We start from the raw sequence: 16992 nt of genomic DNA, 5'->3' as shown, positions 1-16992 counted from the left end.
TTTTGCTAAATAAAGCTTATGATATATATGATACTCCATCATGTAAGAAAAGTCAATAACGTTTATGAGGTTCCTGCAAGTAATAGACGTAGTTTCAGTTTCTCGGTGAAGTATAGACCCAATCTAGTCCGGCTATGTGCAACCCATCTCTAGCCCAAAAAACTTAAATTTGCTTACCTGTCTTTTTTTGGCAAAATACCTTGTAATGTGTATGATATTCCTTTAAGTAGAGAAAGTCAATCGCTGTGTTTGGGCTTTTAAATATACATGCTATTTTCATAGTCTGAGCGTATTAATAACCCATAACTGAGCCTGAACTGGGCCAGATATGTTGGTGTATCACGACTGCAATGAAATTGATAAACCCATGAATCATTGTGCTTTAGGCTTAAAAATGTTTTTAAAATGTGGGTCAAGATAGGCCAAACTTACACGGGCCACAGATCAATTTTTAACATCTGGCCCAATAATTGTCTGTCACCTTAAGGACAGTGCCACCTCTGCCAAACCCAGGCCATGTTTGGCCCACATGCTGTATACCAGTGCTGGATAAATGCCTGCTGTGCCAGATTTATGCCAAATCTGGGCCAGAATTCTTAGCTACCTAGGATGAATATAAGTACTTTTTACTTGGTTGTACTGTGAACTGATTCCACTGAATTGTTCACTATAGATAATTGTACGCAGAATGCTGAATCTTTTATAAACAGAGTTGTAAATATACATGTTATTAGTGTGGTTCAAAACACTATAGTGGCCTGATTATAAGCATTTGTTTCTTGTGGGCACACACAACTGGTTTTCTTGCGAATTGATTCCACCGAAATCATTTTTCTGAACACTCATGTTAGGTCTAGTCAAATCGAAACTTGAAAAGGCTCGATTCCTTTATCTATGGAAGGAAATGTGGTTTTGGTCTGATATATGGACGAACATCTTTAAGAGAGATACGTGGCATGTGGGTGAAGGGTCTCTTTCCTGTCCTGCAGAATGAAACCTCATAGACTGATTTCCTTTAACACAACAAATACTATAGTGTTAAATGGGTTAAAGACCACACAGAATAATTAAAACAAGTCATTTTAATGAAAACAGATTATTAGCACACTATTTGGTAAAAAACAAAAGGGTAAATGTGTAAGATAGAACAGAGAAGATGTACATTAAGACTAACACACACATATTTCTGCAGTTAGCAATGTTGTAGATTTGTCCTAAACTGAAAGACAAAAACAGGATATGTAACTCTACAGAAGGAGGGGTCTACAGCAGGTGTGCTCTCAAAAATAGTTTCCTGGAATTTCTACTACACTTTATTATACATAACAAAAGCATCACTGAGGATTAAAGGTCAAGATTTCTATATACAGTGTAGGGTGGTGTTTTATTTTTTTGGGAACACTTTACATTACCAGTACATGAATAATGATGCATTAATATGTAAACTAAGCATTACTTTATTATGAACTAATGATGAGTTAATGCATGCGCTAATCATGAACTAACTTTAACATGAGTCACAAGAGATCATGTGTAAAAGATGGCTATTTTAATTACTTGTTAGTACATGTTGTTAGTTAATGTATTAATCAACATTTAAGTTTAAGTTAAATATAAACCACAGGACCTCATGAGCTGTTAATGTATAATTATGTCATGACTTTACTTGGAGGGGCACATCAACTCATCCTTAACTACTCATGAACTCCTGATATTGACAGAACATTTTTCTATGTTATTCAGTGTGAACACACTAGACAGACGTGCATAAGGAGTTCATGCGTAGTTAAGAATAGGTTAATGATGATTTTCCCCTTCAAGTAAAGTCATGATACAATTATACATTAACATGTCATGAGTTCATCATGGTTAAATTAGCATAAACTAATGGGGTGATTATTACATTGATTAAAAAACAATCAAGTGCACTGTAAAAAAAAAAAAAATCTGTAATTTTACGGTTTATTTCCGGCAGCTGGGGTGCCGTGAAAAAAACAACGTAAAATAACAGACGTTAAATTACAGAGATTAAACTTTACAGATTTACTGTAAAATAAAAGAGGTTGAATTACAGAGATTAAACTTTACAGATTTACTGTAAAATAACAGAGGTTGAATTACAGAGATTAAACTTTACAGATTTACTGTAAAATAACAGATGTTGAATTACAGAGATTAAACTTTACAGATTTACTGTAAAACAACAGAGGTTGAATTACAGAGATTAAACTTAACAGATTTACTGTAAAATAACAGAGGTTGAATTACAGAGATTAAACTTAACAGATTTACTGTAAAATAACAGATGTTGAATTACAGAGATTAAACTTAACAGATTTACTGTAAAATAACAGATGTTGAATTACAGAGATTAAACTACAGATTTACTGTAAAATAACTGATGTTGAATTACAGAGATTAAACTTTACAGATTTACTGTAAAATAACAGAGGTTGAATTACAGAGAGTAAAATGTACAGATTTACTGTAAAATAACAGAGGTTGAATTACAGAGATTAAACTTTTCAGATTTACTGTAAAATAACAGAGGTTGAATTACAGAGATTAAACTTTACAGATTTACTGTAAAATAACAGACGTTAAATTACAGAGATTAAAATGTACAGTTTTACTGTAAAATAACAGATGTTGAATTACAGAGATTAAACTTTACAGATTTACTGTAAAATAACAGAGGTTGAATTACAGAGATTAAACTTTACAGATTTACAGTAAAATAACAGAGGTTGAATTACAGAGATTAAACTTTACAGATTTACTGTAAAATAACAGAGGTTGAATTACAGAGATTAAACTTTACAGATTTACTGTAAAATAACAGAGGTTGAATTACAGAGATTAAACTTTACAGATTTACTGTAAAATAACAGAGGTTGAATTACAGAGATTAAAATGTACAGTTTTACTGTAAAATAACAGAGGTTGAATTACAGAGATTAAACTTTACAGATTTACTGTAAAATAACAGAGGTTGAATTACAGAGATTAAACTTTACAGATTTACTGTAAAATAACAGAGGTTGAATTACAGAGATTAAACTTTACAAATTTACTGTAAAATAACAGAGGTTGAATTACAAAGATTAAACTTTACAGATTTACTGTAAAGTAACAGAGGTTGAATTACAGAGATTAAACTTTACAGATTTACTGTAAAATAACAGAGGTTGAATTACAGAGATTAAAATGTACAGTTTTACTGTAAAATAACAGAGGTTGAATTACAGAGATTAAACTTTACAGATTTACTGTAAAATAACAGAGGTTGAATTACAGAGATTAAACTTTACAGATTTACTGTAAAATAACAGAGGTTGAATTACAGAGATTAAACTTTACAGATTTACTGTAAAATAACAGAGGTTGAATTACAGAGATTAAACTTTACAGATTTACTGTAAAATAACAGATGTTGAATTACAGAGATTAAACTTAACAGATTTACTGTAAAATAACAGATGTTGAATTACAGAGATTAAACTACAGATTTACTGTAAAATAACTGATGTTGAATTACAGAGATTAAACTTTACAGATTTACTGTAAAATAACAGAGGTTGAATTACAGAGAGTAAAATGTACAGATTTACTGTAAAATAACAGAGGTTGAATTACAGAGATTAAACTTTACAGATTTACTGTAAAATAACAGAGGTTGAATTACAGAGATTAAACTTTACAGATTTACTGTAAAATAACAGACGTTAAATTACAGAGATTAAAATGTACAGTTTTACTGTAAAATAACAGACGTTAAATTACAGAGATTAAAATGTACAGTTTTACTGTAAAATAACAGACGTTGAATTACAGAGATTAAACTTTACAGATTTACTGTAAAATAACAGAGGTTGAATTACAGAGATTAAACTTTACAGATTTACAGTAAAATAACAGAGGTTGAATTACAGAGATTAAACTTTACAGATTTACTGTAAAATAACAGAGGTTGAATTACAGAGATTAAACTTTACAGATTTACTGTAAAATAACAGAGGTTGAATTACAGAGATTAAACTTTACAGATTTACTGTAAAATAACAGAGGTTGAATTACAGAGATTAAACTTTACAGATTTACAGTAAAATAACAGAGGTTGAATTACAGAGATTAAACTTTACAGATTTACTGTAAAATAACAGAGGTTGAATTACAGAGATTAAACTTTACAGATTTACTGTAAAATAACAGAGGTTGAATTACAGAGATTAAACTTTACAGATTTACTGTAAAATAACAGAGGTTGAATTACAAAGATTAAACTTTACAGATTTACTGTAAAATAACAGAGGTTGAATTACAGAAATTTAACGGAAATTAAAATGTAAGAAAATTTGTGTAGTTTAACCGCCACTATTTTACGGTAAATTTCTGTAATTTAACAGCCGCTATTTTACGTTTTCGCTGCAGGAAATAAACAGTAAATTATGGATGTTTTTTTTTACAGTGTACTAGTGATTAAGGTAGCCGTTTTTTACACATTGACTCATGCGTCATGTTGTAGTTAAAGTTAGCTCACAGCGCATCCATTAAAGCATCATTAGTTCATAATAAAGTAATGTTTAGTTTACATATTAATACATCATTATTCATGTACTCTTATTGTAAAGTGTTACCGTTTTTTAAATGTACAATAAAGGCTGCAATTTCATAAGATTAAAAAAAGTATTTTCCTAGAACATGAGTTTGTACATATCTATCTTCATCATTACATGATTATATATTTAATTGAATAAAATATATATTTAAATAACATCTTTATTTGAATAAAAATATACTTTTGAGGTTTATCTCATTTTTTAAGACACTTGCTAACATTTACACCAACAGTCAACTTTATCAAATGAAATGAGTGTAGTTAACTCAAAATTGACTTAAAGTTAATTCTACTCATTTGAAGAGGTTTGAATTCAGTGTTAAAGGAAATGCGTTAATTAAATACCTCATTACTTCATAATAAAGTAAGTTCACAGTACTCATATAGATTAGTTTAACTCAAATGGTTTGTAGCGATTGGTTTCCTCAAACGGTTTGAGTTGCCTTAACTTATTGGGTTTTACAGCGTATGCATCCTATCTATGATGTCATTTCCTTTGTTGTGGTTTTTTGTCACATTAATGCTAAGCAGTTGCCTATAACACCATGATGACTTGATTTAGTCAACAAACATATTACATTTTACACCAAATTAAATCAATTTTTTATATGTATTGTTATAAAAAACAGTTATAGTTAAAGTTTTGTACCGTTTTGCTCAAATAATAAATCAATAAGCGATGAGTTTGATTTCTAGAAGATTTTTATTTTATTTATTTATAGCATAGGTCCTAAACTCAATTCCTGGAGGGCCGCAACTCTGTGCAGCTTTGCTTCAACCCTGATTAAACACAGCTGATCCAACTAATTAAGTATTCATGACTCTTTTGAACACTTGATTATTTGGATCAGCTGTTTGATTAGGGTTGAAGCAAAGCTGTGGCCTCTTCAGGAATTGAGTTTGAGACCTATGATTCATAGTCTTACACTTGAAAATCGTAAAGATACCGTACCACAAATTGTCAGTATTATAACTATTATAACAAACTGTGCAAGTATTTATTTATTCCTTCATCTGATTTTAAATTGGTTTATATTTCATATCTAGATATTTTTTATATATAATTATGAAATTACAAAAGCTTATTTTTTTGTTGGGTTTTTATAGTGTTTTTTTTTAAATATATTTTTTATGTTCTCGCTGGGTTTGATGCAACGTAATTTCGTACTGCATTACAATCTATAGTCATGTTTTGAATGACAAAAATAAAGGAAACTGAAACTAAAATACCAATCATTACTGTAATATGGTAACATTTGGTTACATTTTGTTCCATATGGTAACATTGTGTCCCACCATTTTGTTTTTGCAGCAAAAGAAACATTGTTTGCGTGTTTTGTGATTGATAGAAGCCACGACTTCGCCATCAGTGTCCATAATGCATTCTTCTACATTCAGAGGTGTTGTTTTATACTAATTCAATACTTCATCACAGTGACCTCTTCTAACATTTATATGCGTGATGAAAATGAACATTGGGGAATTTTCAGACAGAATGTTTGCACTTTACCAGATTACCATGATAAAAGTCTGGTCAGGTCTGATGATGGTGAGTGAAGGGGCGCTATTGCGTGTGTAGCGGAAAACTAGAATGAAGATGAATTAGATAAAAAGTCAATACACGCAAATAACTACAAATGAGAATTGGCATTTAACTGGCTTTGAAATAACACCACGTTGAGATAACGTAGGCTTTTTAAAAGCAGGCCTTTGTAAAGAAATCTTCGGTTTGATATTAACATGACATTATTATTATTATTATTATTATTATTATTATTTACTTCTACTATAGATTGTAATGCAGAACGAAATTACCACTACTACTACTAATAATAAGTGTATAAAGCCTGTAAGTGTAATTGTATGTTTCTTGGTAAGTTTCTCTCTCTTTTATGCACAAAGATAAAGCCATAATTTGAGACCAGCTAAAACCTGCTCAAAACCAGGAAACTGTTTTATGATGGTTGCAGTTTTCTTTATTTTAGTTTGAGTTCACTCAGCTTAAACCTTTTAAAACTACAAAAAATTACATTCAGTATAAAACAAATGTATAAAACATGGTGGACTTATGAGGTCATTCAGGTACTTTATGCCTACATTCAGAAAAAAAAAACGCTCCGTATATGTGTTTGTTTTTCACTTCTAGGAATGTTTGGGTGCAATACAGTATATATATATATATATATATATATATATACAGTATATATATATACAGTATATATATACACAGTGTATATATATATATATATATATATATATATATATATATATATATATATATATATATATATATATATATATATATATATATATATATATACGTTGAAGTCAGAATTAATAGCCCCCTTTGATTCTTTTTTTTTTTATATTTCCTAAATGATGTTTACCAGAACAAGGAAATTTTCACAGTATGTCTGATAATATTTTTCTTGAACGTCTTATTTGTTTTATTTCGGCTAGAATAAAAGCAGTTTTTAATTTTTAAAAAACATTTTAATGTCAAAATTATTAGGCCCTTAAAGCTATATATAAATTATATAGATTATATAAATCTTCTCTCCGTTAAAAAGAAATGGGTGGCGGGGGAGGTGGACAGGGGGATAATAATTAAGGGGGGGGGGTAATAATTCTGACTTCAACTGTAAATATACATATTATTCAGACTTTATATACTATTGTGTATCAAAATATTTACAGTGTTGGTGAAGATACTTTTAAAGGTATTTGGATAAAATCTTGAGTCACTTTTAAAAAAGTAACTAAATGTGTTACTTAGTTATTAGTGTGTTATGCTTTTCTTGCGGTAATTTATTAGACTTTTTTTAAAGTTTAAGATTATCTTAAGATTGTAATACTGTACATTACCTGTAAATGTAACTTTACCCAACACTGACTGAATATATATATATTCAGTGTGCGTCTCCTAAGACAAATGACACGGTTATAGCTCTATCTTGCGGTTGTAAGTAACACAATTTTTTTCATGGCAAAAGCATGAGCACTAGCATTCTTTTAAAAGTTTAAAGATGTCGTATTTGCTACTTTCAAGTGAAATAACATTTGTTTAAACACATTGTACAATCGGAGGTTGCGTTCTTTAGCTTGTCCATTATGTTCCATTAAGACATTTTGTACATTTGCTGTAAATATATCAAAACTTAATTGTAAATCATTGAAATGCTTTGCTAAGAACTTAATTTGTTCAACTTTAAAGACAATTTTCTTAACATGTTGATTGTTTTGTACTCTCCAGATATCAAATATTTGTATCTCAGCCAAATAAACCAAACATCAGTGGAACACGTATTTATCCGTCTTTTAGATGAAGTAACTTCCAAAAAAATGTACCTTTATGGCTGGTTTTGTTTTCTGAGATCATATATTATACCTGAGGGTGGAGATAGAATAAAAAAAAAATCTCTGCACTCTTTCCTAAACTTAATGAGACTTAATGAGAAATGAGAGCTTATTAGATCATCCCATATCATTATTTGTTTCGCTATTAATTAGTTATTAATAATAGCTGGATTTACAGCCAATTAGCTATCTCAGTAAAATCATTATACAAACCGATATATGGTAAATATATGAAGAATAATGGGTTAAAAAATATCCAGCTGCTAGTTTTCTTTTTGGGACTACACCAGCAACCTTTAGTAAACATATCTGGAGCTCATTTTTCTGCTCAGTTCAGACTGTAGCTCTGGTTTTACTTCACGTATCTGATTGTGTTGCCTGGTCTCCTCCGCCCGTCTCAGCTCAATTCTTGTAGATCTGACGTCATACACCACCAAGCAAACAACAACCACGCCCACCAGTGCACAAATGACCAATCGAATCACAGTTTCAGGAAAACCAGGACAGTAGACGCAGTCTGAAAGAAAAGAATCAGAAATAAGTGTTTGACACTTGCTTAAGTAAATACAGATGACATCACAGTTAGAACAGTAATTCTCTGTGAATTTTAGAATCCCTTTTTTAGAACTGTGGTTCTGATGCTTGTAGAACAGAGTTTTGGAAACAGAGCAGAGACTATTGAAGAGTTCCAATATTATTAGCTCCATCTAGTGTTTATGAGTAAAAATGTTTTGTGGAAAACACAGTCAACCTTAAAGTATGGAAGCCCGTTCCCGCCACTGAATAAAAAAAAAAATAATTGAAAAAAAAAAAAATTTAAAAATTAAAATTAAGTCAGAATTCTGAGTTATAAAGTCAGAATTGCGAGTTGTAAAGTCAGAATTGCGAGTTATAAAGTCAGAATTCTGAGTTATAAAGTCAGAATTCTGAGTTATAAGTTCAGAATTCCGAGTTATTAAGTCAGAATTGCGAGTTAAGTCAGAATTGCGAGTTATTAAGTCAGAATTCTGAGTTATAAAGTCAGAATTTCGAGTTACAAATGAGTTTCCTGTTATGCCGACTGGCCATAAATGGAGTTTTAAAGACGCATGCACATTAGCTCATAATCACAACATAAAGCCTATATCTTACTTTTTAGTGTTTATCACGCTTTCAAAAAGGAAATGTATAGTTGAACTAGGCTGTCTATTTATTCGTATGGATTTGTTCTTTTTTTAATTATTACCATTTGGTCTAAATAGCAATTATAAAGCATTAAACAGAGCGCCTGAAACTAGCTATAGGTTGTGTGGTTCCTCCAAATGTCTAAAATTAGGATTTCATTACTATTTATCTATTATATGTGTAACAATTATATGATTTATCGCAGCTGTTATTTGTTTCATGTTGCAAGAGTGCCCTCGTATGGTGTATACTTGGGAACTGCAGACATATCGTACATAGACATTATAAAGGGCTAAATCTAAAAGGGTTATATTAGTTTATATTTCAGTTCAGTAAAAGTGTCAACCAAATACTGTGTATTCCTGGCCTTTATTGGTAAACTGGGCTGCGAATCCATACCACATCACAAGCAGAGAACCTAAAGAAAAAGTCTTTAACACTTCATTTATGGTCAATCGCCATAACAGGAAACTCCTTTAAAACTCGGAATTCTGACTTTATAACTCGGAATTCTTCTTCTTTTGGAAGCTGTTTGGACAGAACTGTGGGCAGGCATAGTGTGTCCACTGTCATATTGGGGTGATATAAAGATAAGTCTCTTTTTAAACATTTTCTGACGTTAAATAGGATCCAAATCCCTCCCATTTTGACCCACCGCAACATGACGTAGAAGTGCGGTTTCTCCACCCATGTGTACTAAAATGTCTCCATAGTAACCACACTGAAAAAAAATGTATCAAAGATGATTCATTGGATTTACTCAACTTTTTTAAGTGGCTGTAAACAATTTATCTGGGCTGAATTTAAATATACAAATTAAGTTGAAAATTACTCAATTTAATGTGTTTGTTTAAATTCAACACATATAAATTGTTTGCAAAAATTTAGCAGACATCATTTTTTTCAGTGCAGGCTTGGATTGGCTAATCAGGAGAATTCCTGGTGGGGCCGTCGTTTTTTTTTGGCCGCGAGGGTCGGTGTCCCAGCTGCTTGCACTCTCAGCAGTCACACTTTTTTCATTTATTTAATTATTTGACCATAGCCTCACTCTTTTTATTCATTATATTACTGCAGCTTCGCTCTATTTTATCTATTTTCTCACAGCCCCGTGAGCAAAATGCAGCCTGCAGGTTAATGCTGACAGAACCTCACCTGAGTATTTTTAGTGTTAAGACATATAATACTATTTGGGTTACTTATGTAGGTGTACATATTTTATTTTTATTTTTTTGTGTGACCACCGTTACAAAGGACTGGATATCTATAAAGAAGTTTGCACAGAATATATATTCAGATATTGCAGGAAAGGACATTGTGATCTTTTAAAGAACAGTGTTGGAGATTTAGCAACCCTTTAATGTTCTCATATTTATGAAAAACATTTGAAGTTCTAAAGCAGCAGTGTCCTTGAAAAAGACGTGATAGTGTCATTAGAAACTGAATTGAAAATGACGTTATTTTAATATAGTCAGTCGTGACCTGAGGTGGGCTAATCTAATTATTGAAACTCCAGGCCTGAAAAGGAGTCCCACTCCGGCCCTTGTAATAACATGTATAATCATGTCAACTAGACAGGATGTGCGCAAAGAAACCGGGATTTAAAGATCTGTTCAGCTCTCTGTGATCATCAGTCATCATCAAATGTGAGCAAGAATGAGTTTTACAAGTTTAAAACGTTTAAAACAGTGCATGTTTGTATTGAATTACAGCGTTTTAACTGTCTTTACCACCACAGCCGCATGTCAATACAATTATAAAAGAAGAAGCTTCAATCCCGGTTTGTGGACGTTAAATAAGGTTCAATTTGTACATTAACATAACAGATATCCATACAGCAGTGGATATTAACTCGTATCCTATCACAATTGCTTGCAAAAACAGTGCAAAGTTAATTGTGTGTGTCAGCTGTGTTTGTGTGTCTGTGTGTGTACGTGAACTTTTTAAACGACATTGTGTGTGACTCATCATTGCAACTCCACAACACGTACATTAAATAATCATTGGTAAAGTTGCCGTCAATGGCCTTGCTCCTACTTATTTATGCGACATTTTGCACATTCACAAACCCAGCAGAGCTTTGCGATCTGCTGACCAACTTCTGCGTGAAGTCCCTCGGTCAAGATACAAGCTGTGGGGTGACCGCTCTTTTGCAGTGGCAGGTCCTAAACTCTGGAATACTGAGCTTCGCACAATCACTGACCTGCCAAATTTTAAAGCCAAGCTTAAGACCCGCTTGTTTAAATAGGCTTTTAATGCATAGCACTGACATTTTATGTTTTAATGTTTTTTGTATTTTATTGATATTTTTTTTGTACTGTTTTGCATTGTCTGCTTTTTTGTTGTGTTGTATAATTTGTATAACTTCAGTCTACATTGGTTGTAGTAAAGTACTATATAAATAAAAGTTGATTGATTGATTGATTGAAGTTCTTACTGTAGTATTTCCCACAAATGTTTTATAAGATCTGTTCCTTCATGTCTGTCACTGTGCTGTTTATCTGACACAGTTGATTAAGGCACACACTGACAGGCACGTGGGAACGGTGGGCGAGGAGAACTGGCATTAAAGGCACAGGCCACAAAAACAGCTATAATGCTAAAGCTAAAATCTAAAGCTAAAATATTTTGGATTTGAATTTAAATGTAAACTTTACAGACACATTCTGAAGACACAAAAGACTTGTATTAAATCTTGAAAAAGGGGTTAAAAAAAGTCGTGACTTGCATCTGATTTAATTTGTCCTAAAAAAAAATAAATAAATCAAAATAAAAAAGAAGGGCGGTGCAGGATTTTATACTTTGGGAACCAACTGCATCGATGGAAGATGGGCAAATGTTGCAAACAAAATGGAGGTCAAATGTGGAAAGGACAAAAGTATTGCAGAAATGAGACACGCACTGATAGCTCTGAATTAAAGACATTCTATGTGACCAGAATTGAAAAAAAAAGTCATTTCGAGGGGGTAGAGAATACTTCATATTTGATTAATGATCAGGAGAGCAATTATTTTTAACAAAATAATAAAGTGCACAGATATATCGTTTATATCAAGCAGGCTACTACTACATACATCTAAAAAATAAGAAGAGTAAACATTGATTTAATTCTTTAACATGTTCTCCATTGCAAATAAATGCTAGATTATGTGACATACCTGAACTTGTCTGATGGAGATCAGTAATGTTGGCATCATCAGTCTGGTTGTTCATCAAGTTAATGGATGAATTTTCTGGTGATGATGATAATGACAGGATTTATTGTAAAATCAGAGATATTTCACAAGATGAATTAACAATGTTGATTTCATAAAAGGTGATGAACAAAGGTGTCATTAAAGGATATCACTTACCATAGACTGTAAGTTGAAAATTTATGTAGACGCTTTCTTTGATGACAAGCGTTAGTTTATAAAGACCAGAGTCAGTGGTTCTGGTGTTTATGATGATCAGAGATCCAGTCTCATCTAACTTCAGTCTATCTCTGAATTTCCCATCTGGACCATCATAAGATACGCGGTTTTGAGCGAGTCTGTTGGCTTCAGCTATTCGAGTGTTTTCGAACATCCACTGTATCCACAAAAATGTCTGTACTGCAGTAACACCGGTGTGTAGAGTGACAGAATCTCCCTCCATCACTGATATGGCCTTCACTTCCTCTGTGACATCTAAAAGACAAACAAAACATCTTCTGCTGTCACAGTCTAAGATTTCACAACATCATTATGCTAGTTTTTAATGACCAAATAATTTATATATACGTCAATACCTTGTGTATATGTATGTGTATCTCAGATTTAAACCATATGGTATGCTTCAAGCAAAATACCAAAAGTAGGTTGTGCAATTGGAGTTTGTTTTAGGGTTGCCAGGTTTTCACAACAAAAGTATAGCCCATTGGCCATTACAAAACAATGAAATTTCCATTCCAACTAGCGCAATCCTGGTTTGCTCGGTTACAACCAGAGGACACAGATCAAAACTAGCCAGATTCCCTGCGAATACCTCTGACTTGGTAATACTGGTTTGTTCCAAGAGTTCAAACAGCTTGTCACAATCAGTTTTGCAGAAAACATTGCTTTAACTTGTTCAAACTCCCATTGGTCATTGGCTTGTTGCCTGTGGAGTCTTTCCTCAATAATTTATTCAGTTCAGCTCTTTTGAGTTTAGGTGCATGTATAAAAAAAAAACACTACAGATGCTTTATAGGTTAGAAATGGCAATTGTCCATTATTTGAAATCTGATATATGGAAATATATGCAAATAACATTTGACATTCATGTTCATATTTAAATTTGATATATATAAATTTATGCCATGGCCGCTTATTCATATTTTAGTAATTACAAAAACATACAGACTTTTAAAACTGAATAATTCCTTACATTTATAAAGCGCTTTTCTCGACACTCAAAGCACTTTACACAGTTCTCATCGACCATCAGTGTGCAGCATCCACCTGGATGACGTGATGCCAGCCATATTGTGCCAGACCGCACACCACACACCAGCTGATTGGTGGAGAGGAGACAGAGTGATGAAGCCAATTATGATATGGAGATGTTAGGAGGCCATGATGGACAGAGGCCAGTCTGCAAATTTGGCCAGGATACCAGGGTTAAACCCCTACTCGTTTCGAAGGACATCCTGGGATTTTTCACGACCACAGAGAGTCTGGACTTTGGTTTAACGTCTCATCCGAAATACAGAAAATATGAGATATAATTACATACAGTGTGTACATATGTTCTTCTCATATGGCCCTATATTTTAAAATTACAGCAAAAATATTTATGTACCTATTTGTATTTACAATGGTTAAAAGAGGAAATGTGTCCATTTTTGCAATATTTTGAAACATATGTGGCATATATATAACATATTTTATATTTGAGAAATCCAAATATGAACTTGCATGTCACATGTGATTTGCCATATATGTTTTCTATGTGGGGCATTTCTAACTAAAAGAAACAGTGAGCGTTTTAAAATGTTTAATACTATAGAGTGTAGACTGAAGTGCCAAGTGCTCATGCTTTTTACAACAGTTTTCTTATTGCTGTCATTTAAAATATATATATATATATTTTGCATTTGATACAACAGCACACTGCACATATTTACATATTCATTCTGAAACCCTCTAAGTCTGGATTTTAAAAATTATTTTACTTTATAAACAACAACAACAACAGCAGCAGCAGCAACAAAAGGATTTCTTGTGAGTAAGATATACAGAGATCTCTAATTAATAACATTAATGAGTTTCTTTCTGCTGTGGTACACAAAATGAGATATTTTAATTAATGCTGGTTGTTGGCACCTATTGAATTGCATTTTGAAAAAAATACTATGGAAGTCAATGAGTGCCAGCAACAGCATACTTCAAAATATCTTCTTTTGTGTTCAACAACAACAACAACAACAAAAAAAAAAAACATCTAACTGGTTTTGAACAAGTTAAGGGTGAGCAAATGACAGAATTTTCACATTTGTGTTAACTTTGTGTTTAAGAGAGTTTATGCTCCGTAAACTCAAGTGCTTTTTTTTTTTAGAATTACTGTTTTCACTGTTAACTGTTTTCGTTCCTCTTTGGGGTGTTTGTTTTGCGTGAAGTTTCATTTGCAGGCAGAAGTGGAACATGATATGTGTCAGTTCTTTTTTTTCTTCCTTTTTAACCACTTTTACTTCAATCCCTTTTTATTAACTATATTTATGCAAAACTGTAGCTAAAAATGTAAAGAAACATATTTAGGTCAAACCTTATTTTTAATGTACAATTCACACTATTAAGAAACCCTTAACTAAGACTATTCGCTAAATGTTTAGCACTATTTTTGCTAAATGTTTGCATTAAAATTCAAAAGACTTTTTGCTTATTAATAATTAGTAAGGTAGTGGTGGTGTTCAGGTATATTGGGAAGGAGTAGGGATGTAAAATAATTAAGATAATACATTAAAAATGCTAACTAGATGCTTACGTTTGAGGACAAACTTTATGGAGGCTTAAGAAAGCCTGCTGGAAGTAGTTTATTTAGTTTGAAAAAGTATCAAGTTGGCTAAAAGAATGTTTAAGATCCCTGCAGTCAACAATGTCACCACTTTAAAGACTGAAACAAGCCAGTAAAAAGCTTTAAAGTTGATCCTCTGGTTGGTAATAGCATGATACCAGCATGAATTAGCATGATTCTAAGAAATTAACATGTCATTAGAATAAATTAACTCAATGATATCCTATTTCTAGCATAACTTAGCTTGCTGCTAGCATGCTTCTAGCATGTATTAGCATGTTGCTATAATGATTTTAGCATGAATCAGCATGTTTTAGCATGAATTAACATGTTGTTAGAATGAATTAGCATGATGAGCATGTCACTAGCATGTTGCTAGCATATTTCTAGCAAGATTAGCATGTGAGTATGATGTTAGAATTATTAGCATGTGTTAGAACAGCTACTCACAGTCTATGTGACAGTTACTATGGTGTTGTAAGTGGTTGTTAGGGCGTGGCTAGTAAGTTTAAAGGTCATCAGTGGTTGGCTGCTGGCTAGACTGAGTTAAACAAGCCCATTCTTAAGTCAGTAGGACAGTCTGAGTTATGAGCTCACAAAGTTTGACCCAATGTTAAGTCAAGGGAACTTTTTGAAATTGTCTGGGTCATTTTTCAGAAAAATCTAATGACGGATTAGTTAGAAAAGATATAGCAACCCGAGTCAGACCAGTTTAAAAGTCTGACAGAAGTTTGAAGGATGTAGCTTGAAAGGCTTAGGAGGAGATACACTTTATAAATAGTCTCAGAAGATGGGAAGAACTTTAAGTGAGATATCAGAATAGTGGCTTTCACAAGCCCCCATAATAAACAGTTAATATCTTAATAACAGGCAGGTAATAAACCAGTAGAAATGGTGTGATTTCTTAAAATAACTTAAAATAAAGTGTTAGCCATATTTACTTAGTTTTTTTAGTTCATGTGCCTGGGTTATGTAAGAACCAACTGATACAGAAATTAACCCTATGCATGACCACAAGTAGATCAGTGTGGTTATTGAGTTCCAACGTCAACAAACTGAAAAATAAAATCAAACACACTGATGTACATTAACATGCATGTTCTCTGCCTTGTAAATAAATGCTAATACACATCTGAAAGTTGACTGAGGGAGTTCAGTAATGTGGGTTTCATCAGGCTGGTTGGTGACTTTGGATGACACACAGTCTGAGCTTGATGATCTTTCTGGTAATGAAGTCAGTGAAAATGACAATATATATCAGCATCATATCTTAAACAATTCACAAATGTTCCTTTCGGTAGACTAAAATAATAATGAATTTAACTGAAAACAAGCAATTCGACAAAGTGGAAGCTCAAACAATGCTGTAATTCCACCATAGAGATCTCACCATAGATTGTGACTTGGAAATGTATGTAGCTGATCTGTCCTCTCAGAAGCATTAGTTTATAAAGTCCCGAATCAGTGGATCTGGTGTTTGTAATGATCAAAGATCCAGTCTGATCTAACTTTAGTCTACCTCTGAAAGTCTCGTCTGGACCATCATATGTGGAGTTGATCTTTGCGAGTCTGTTGACTTCAGCTATTCGAGAGTTTTCGAACATCCACTGTATCAACAAATATTTCAATGCCTCATCAATATCAGTGTGTAGGGTGAGAGGATCTCCCTCCATCACTGATATGATCTTCACTTCCTCCGTCATATCTGAATAACAAACCCAACATGTTTTGGTGAAACTTTACAAAAATGTTATGCTAAACTAAAGCACTTATGGTCAAGAGCCACTGGGCAAGCAATTTCGTATTTAATAGACATCTAATAGATGCCTAAATATAGATGGCAT

At 32.5% G+C, this 16992-nt stretch overlaps 1 protein-coding gene across 1 annotated transcript in view; it reads right to left on the bottom strand.

Moving 5' to 3' along the window:
• Nucleotides 1–6968: 6968 nt before the first annotated feature.
• Nucleotides 6969–16992, bottom strand: part of si:ch73-27e22.6 (uncharacterized) — a 14662-nt gene continuing 4638 nt past the window's right edge. The window contains exons 3-5 of the mRNA XM_056448527.1: nt 12490–12804; nt 12295–12369; nt 6969–8492 (exon numbers count right to left, since the gene is read on the bottom strand). Coding sequence (XP_056304502.1) covers nt 8272–8492; nt 12295–12369; nt 12490–12804 — 611 coding nt within the window. The 3' untranslated portion in view covers nt 6969–8271. The remainder of the gene's footprint in view (nt 8493–12294; nt 12370–12489; nt 12805–16992) is intronic.

Source organism: Danio aesculapii, chromosome 22 (assembly GCF_903798145.1).
Source record: "Danio aesculapii chromosome 22, fDanAes4.1, whole genome shotgun sequence".
Classification (NCBI taxonomy): Eukaryota; Metazoa; Chordata; class Actinopteri; order Cypriniformes; family Danionidae; genus Danio; species Danio aesculapii.
This window is presented reverse-complemented; position numbering and strand designations above follow the sequence as displayed.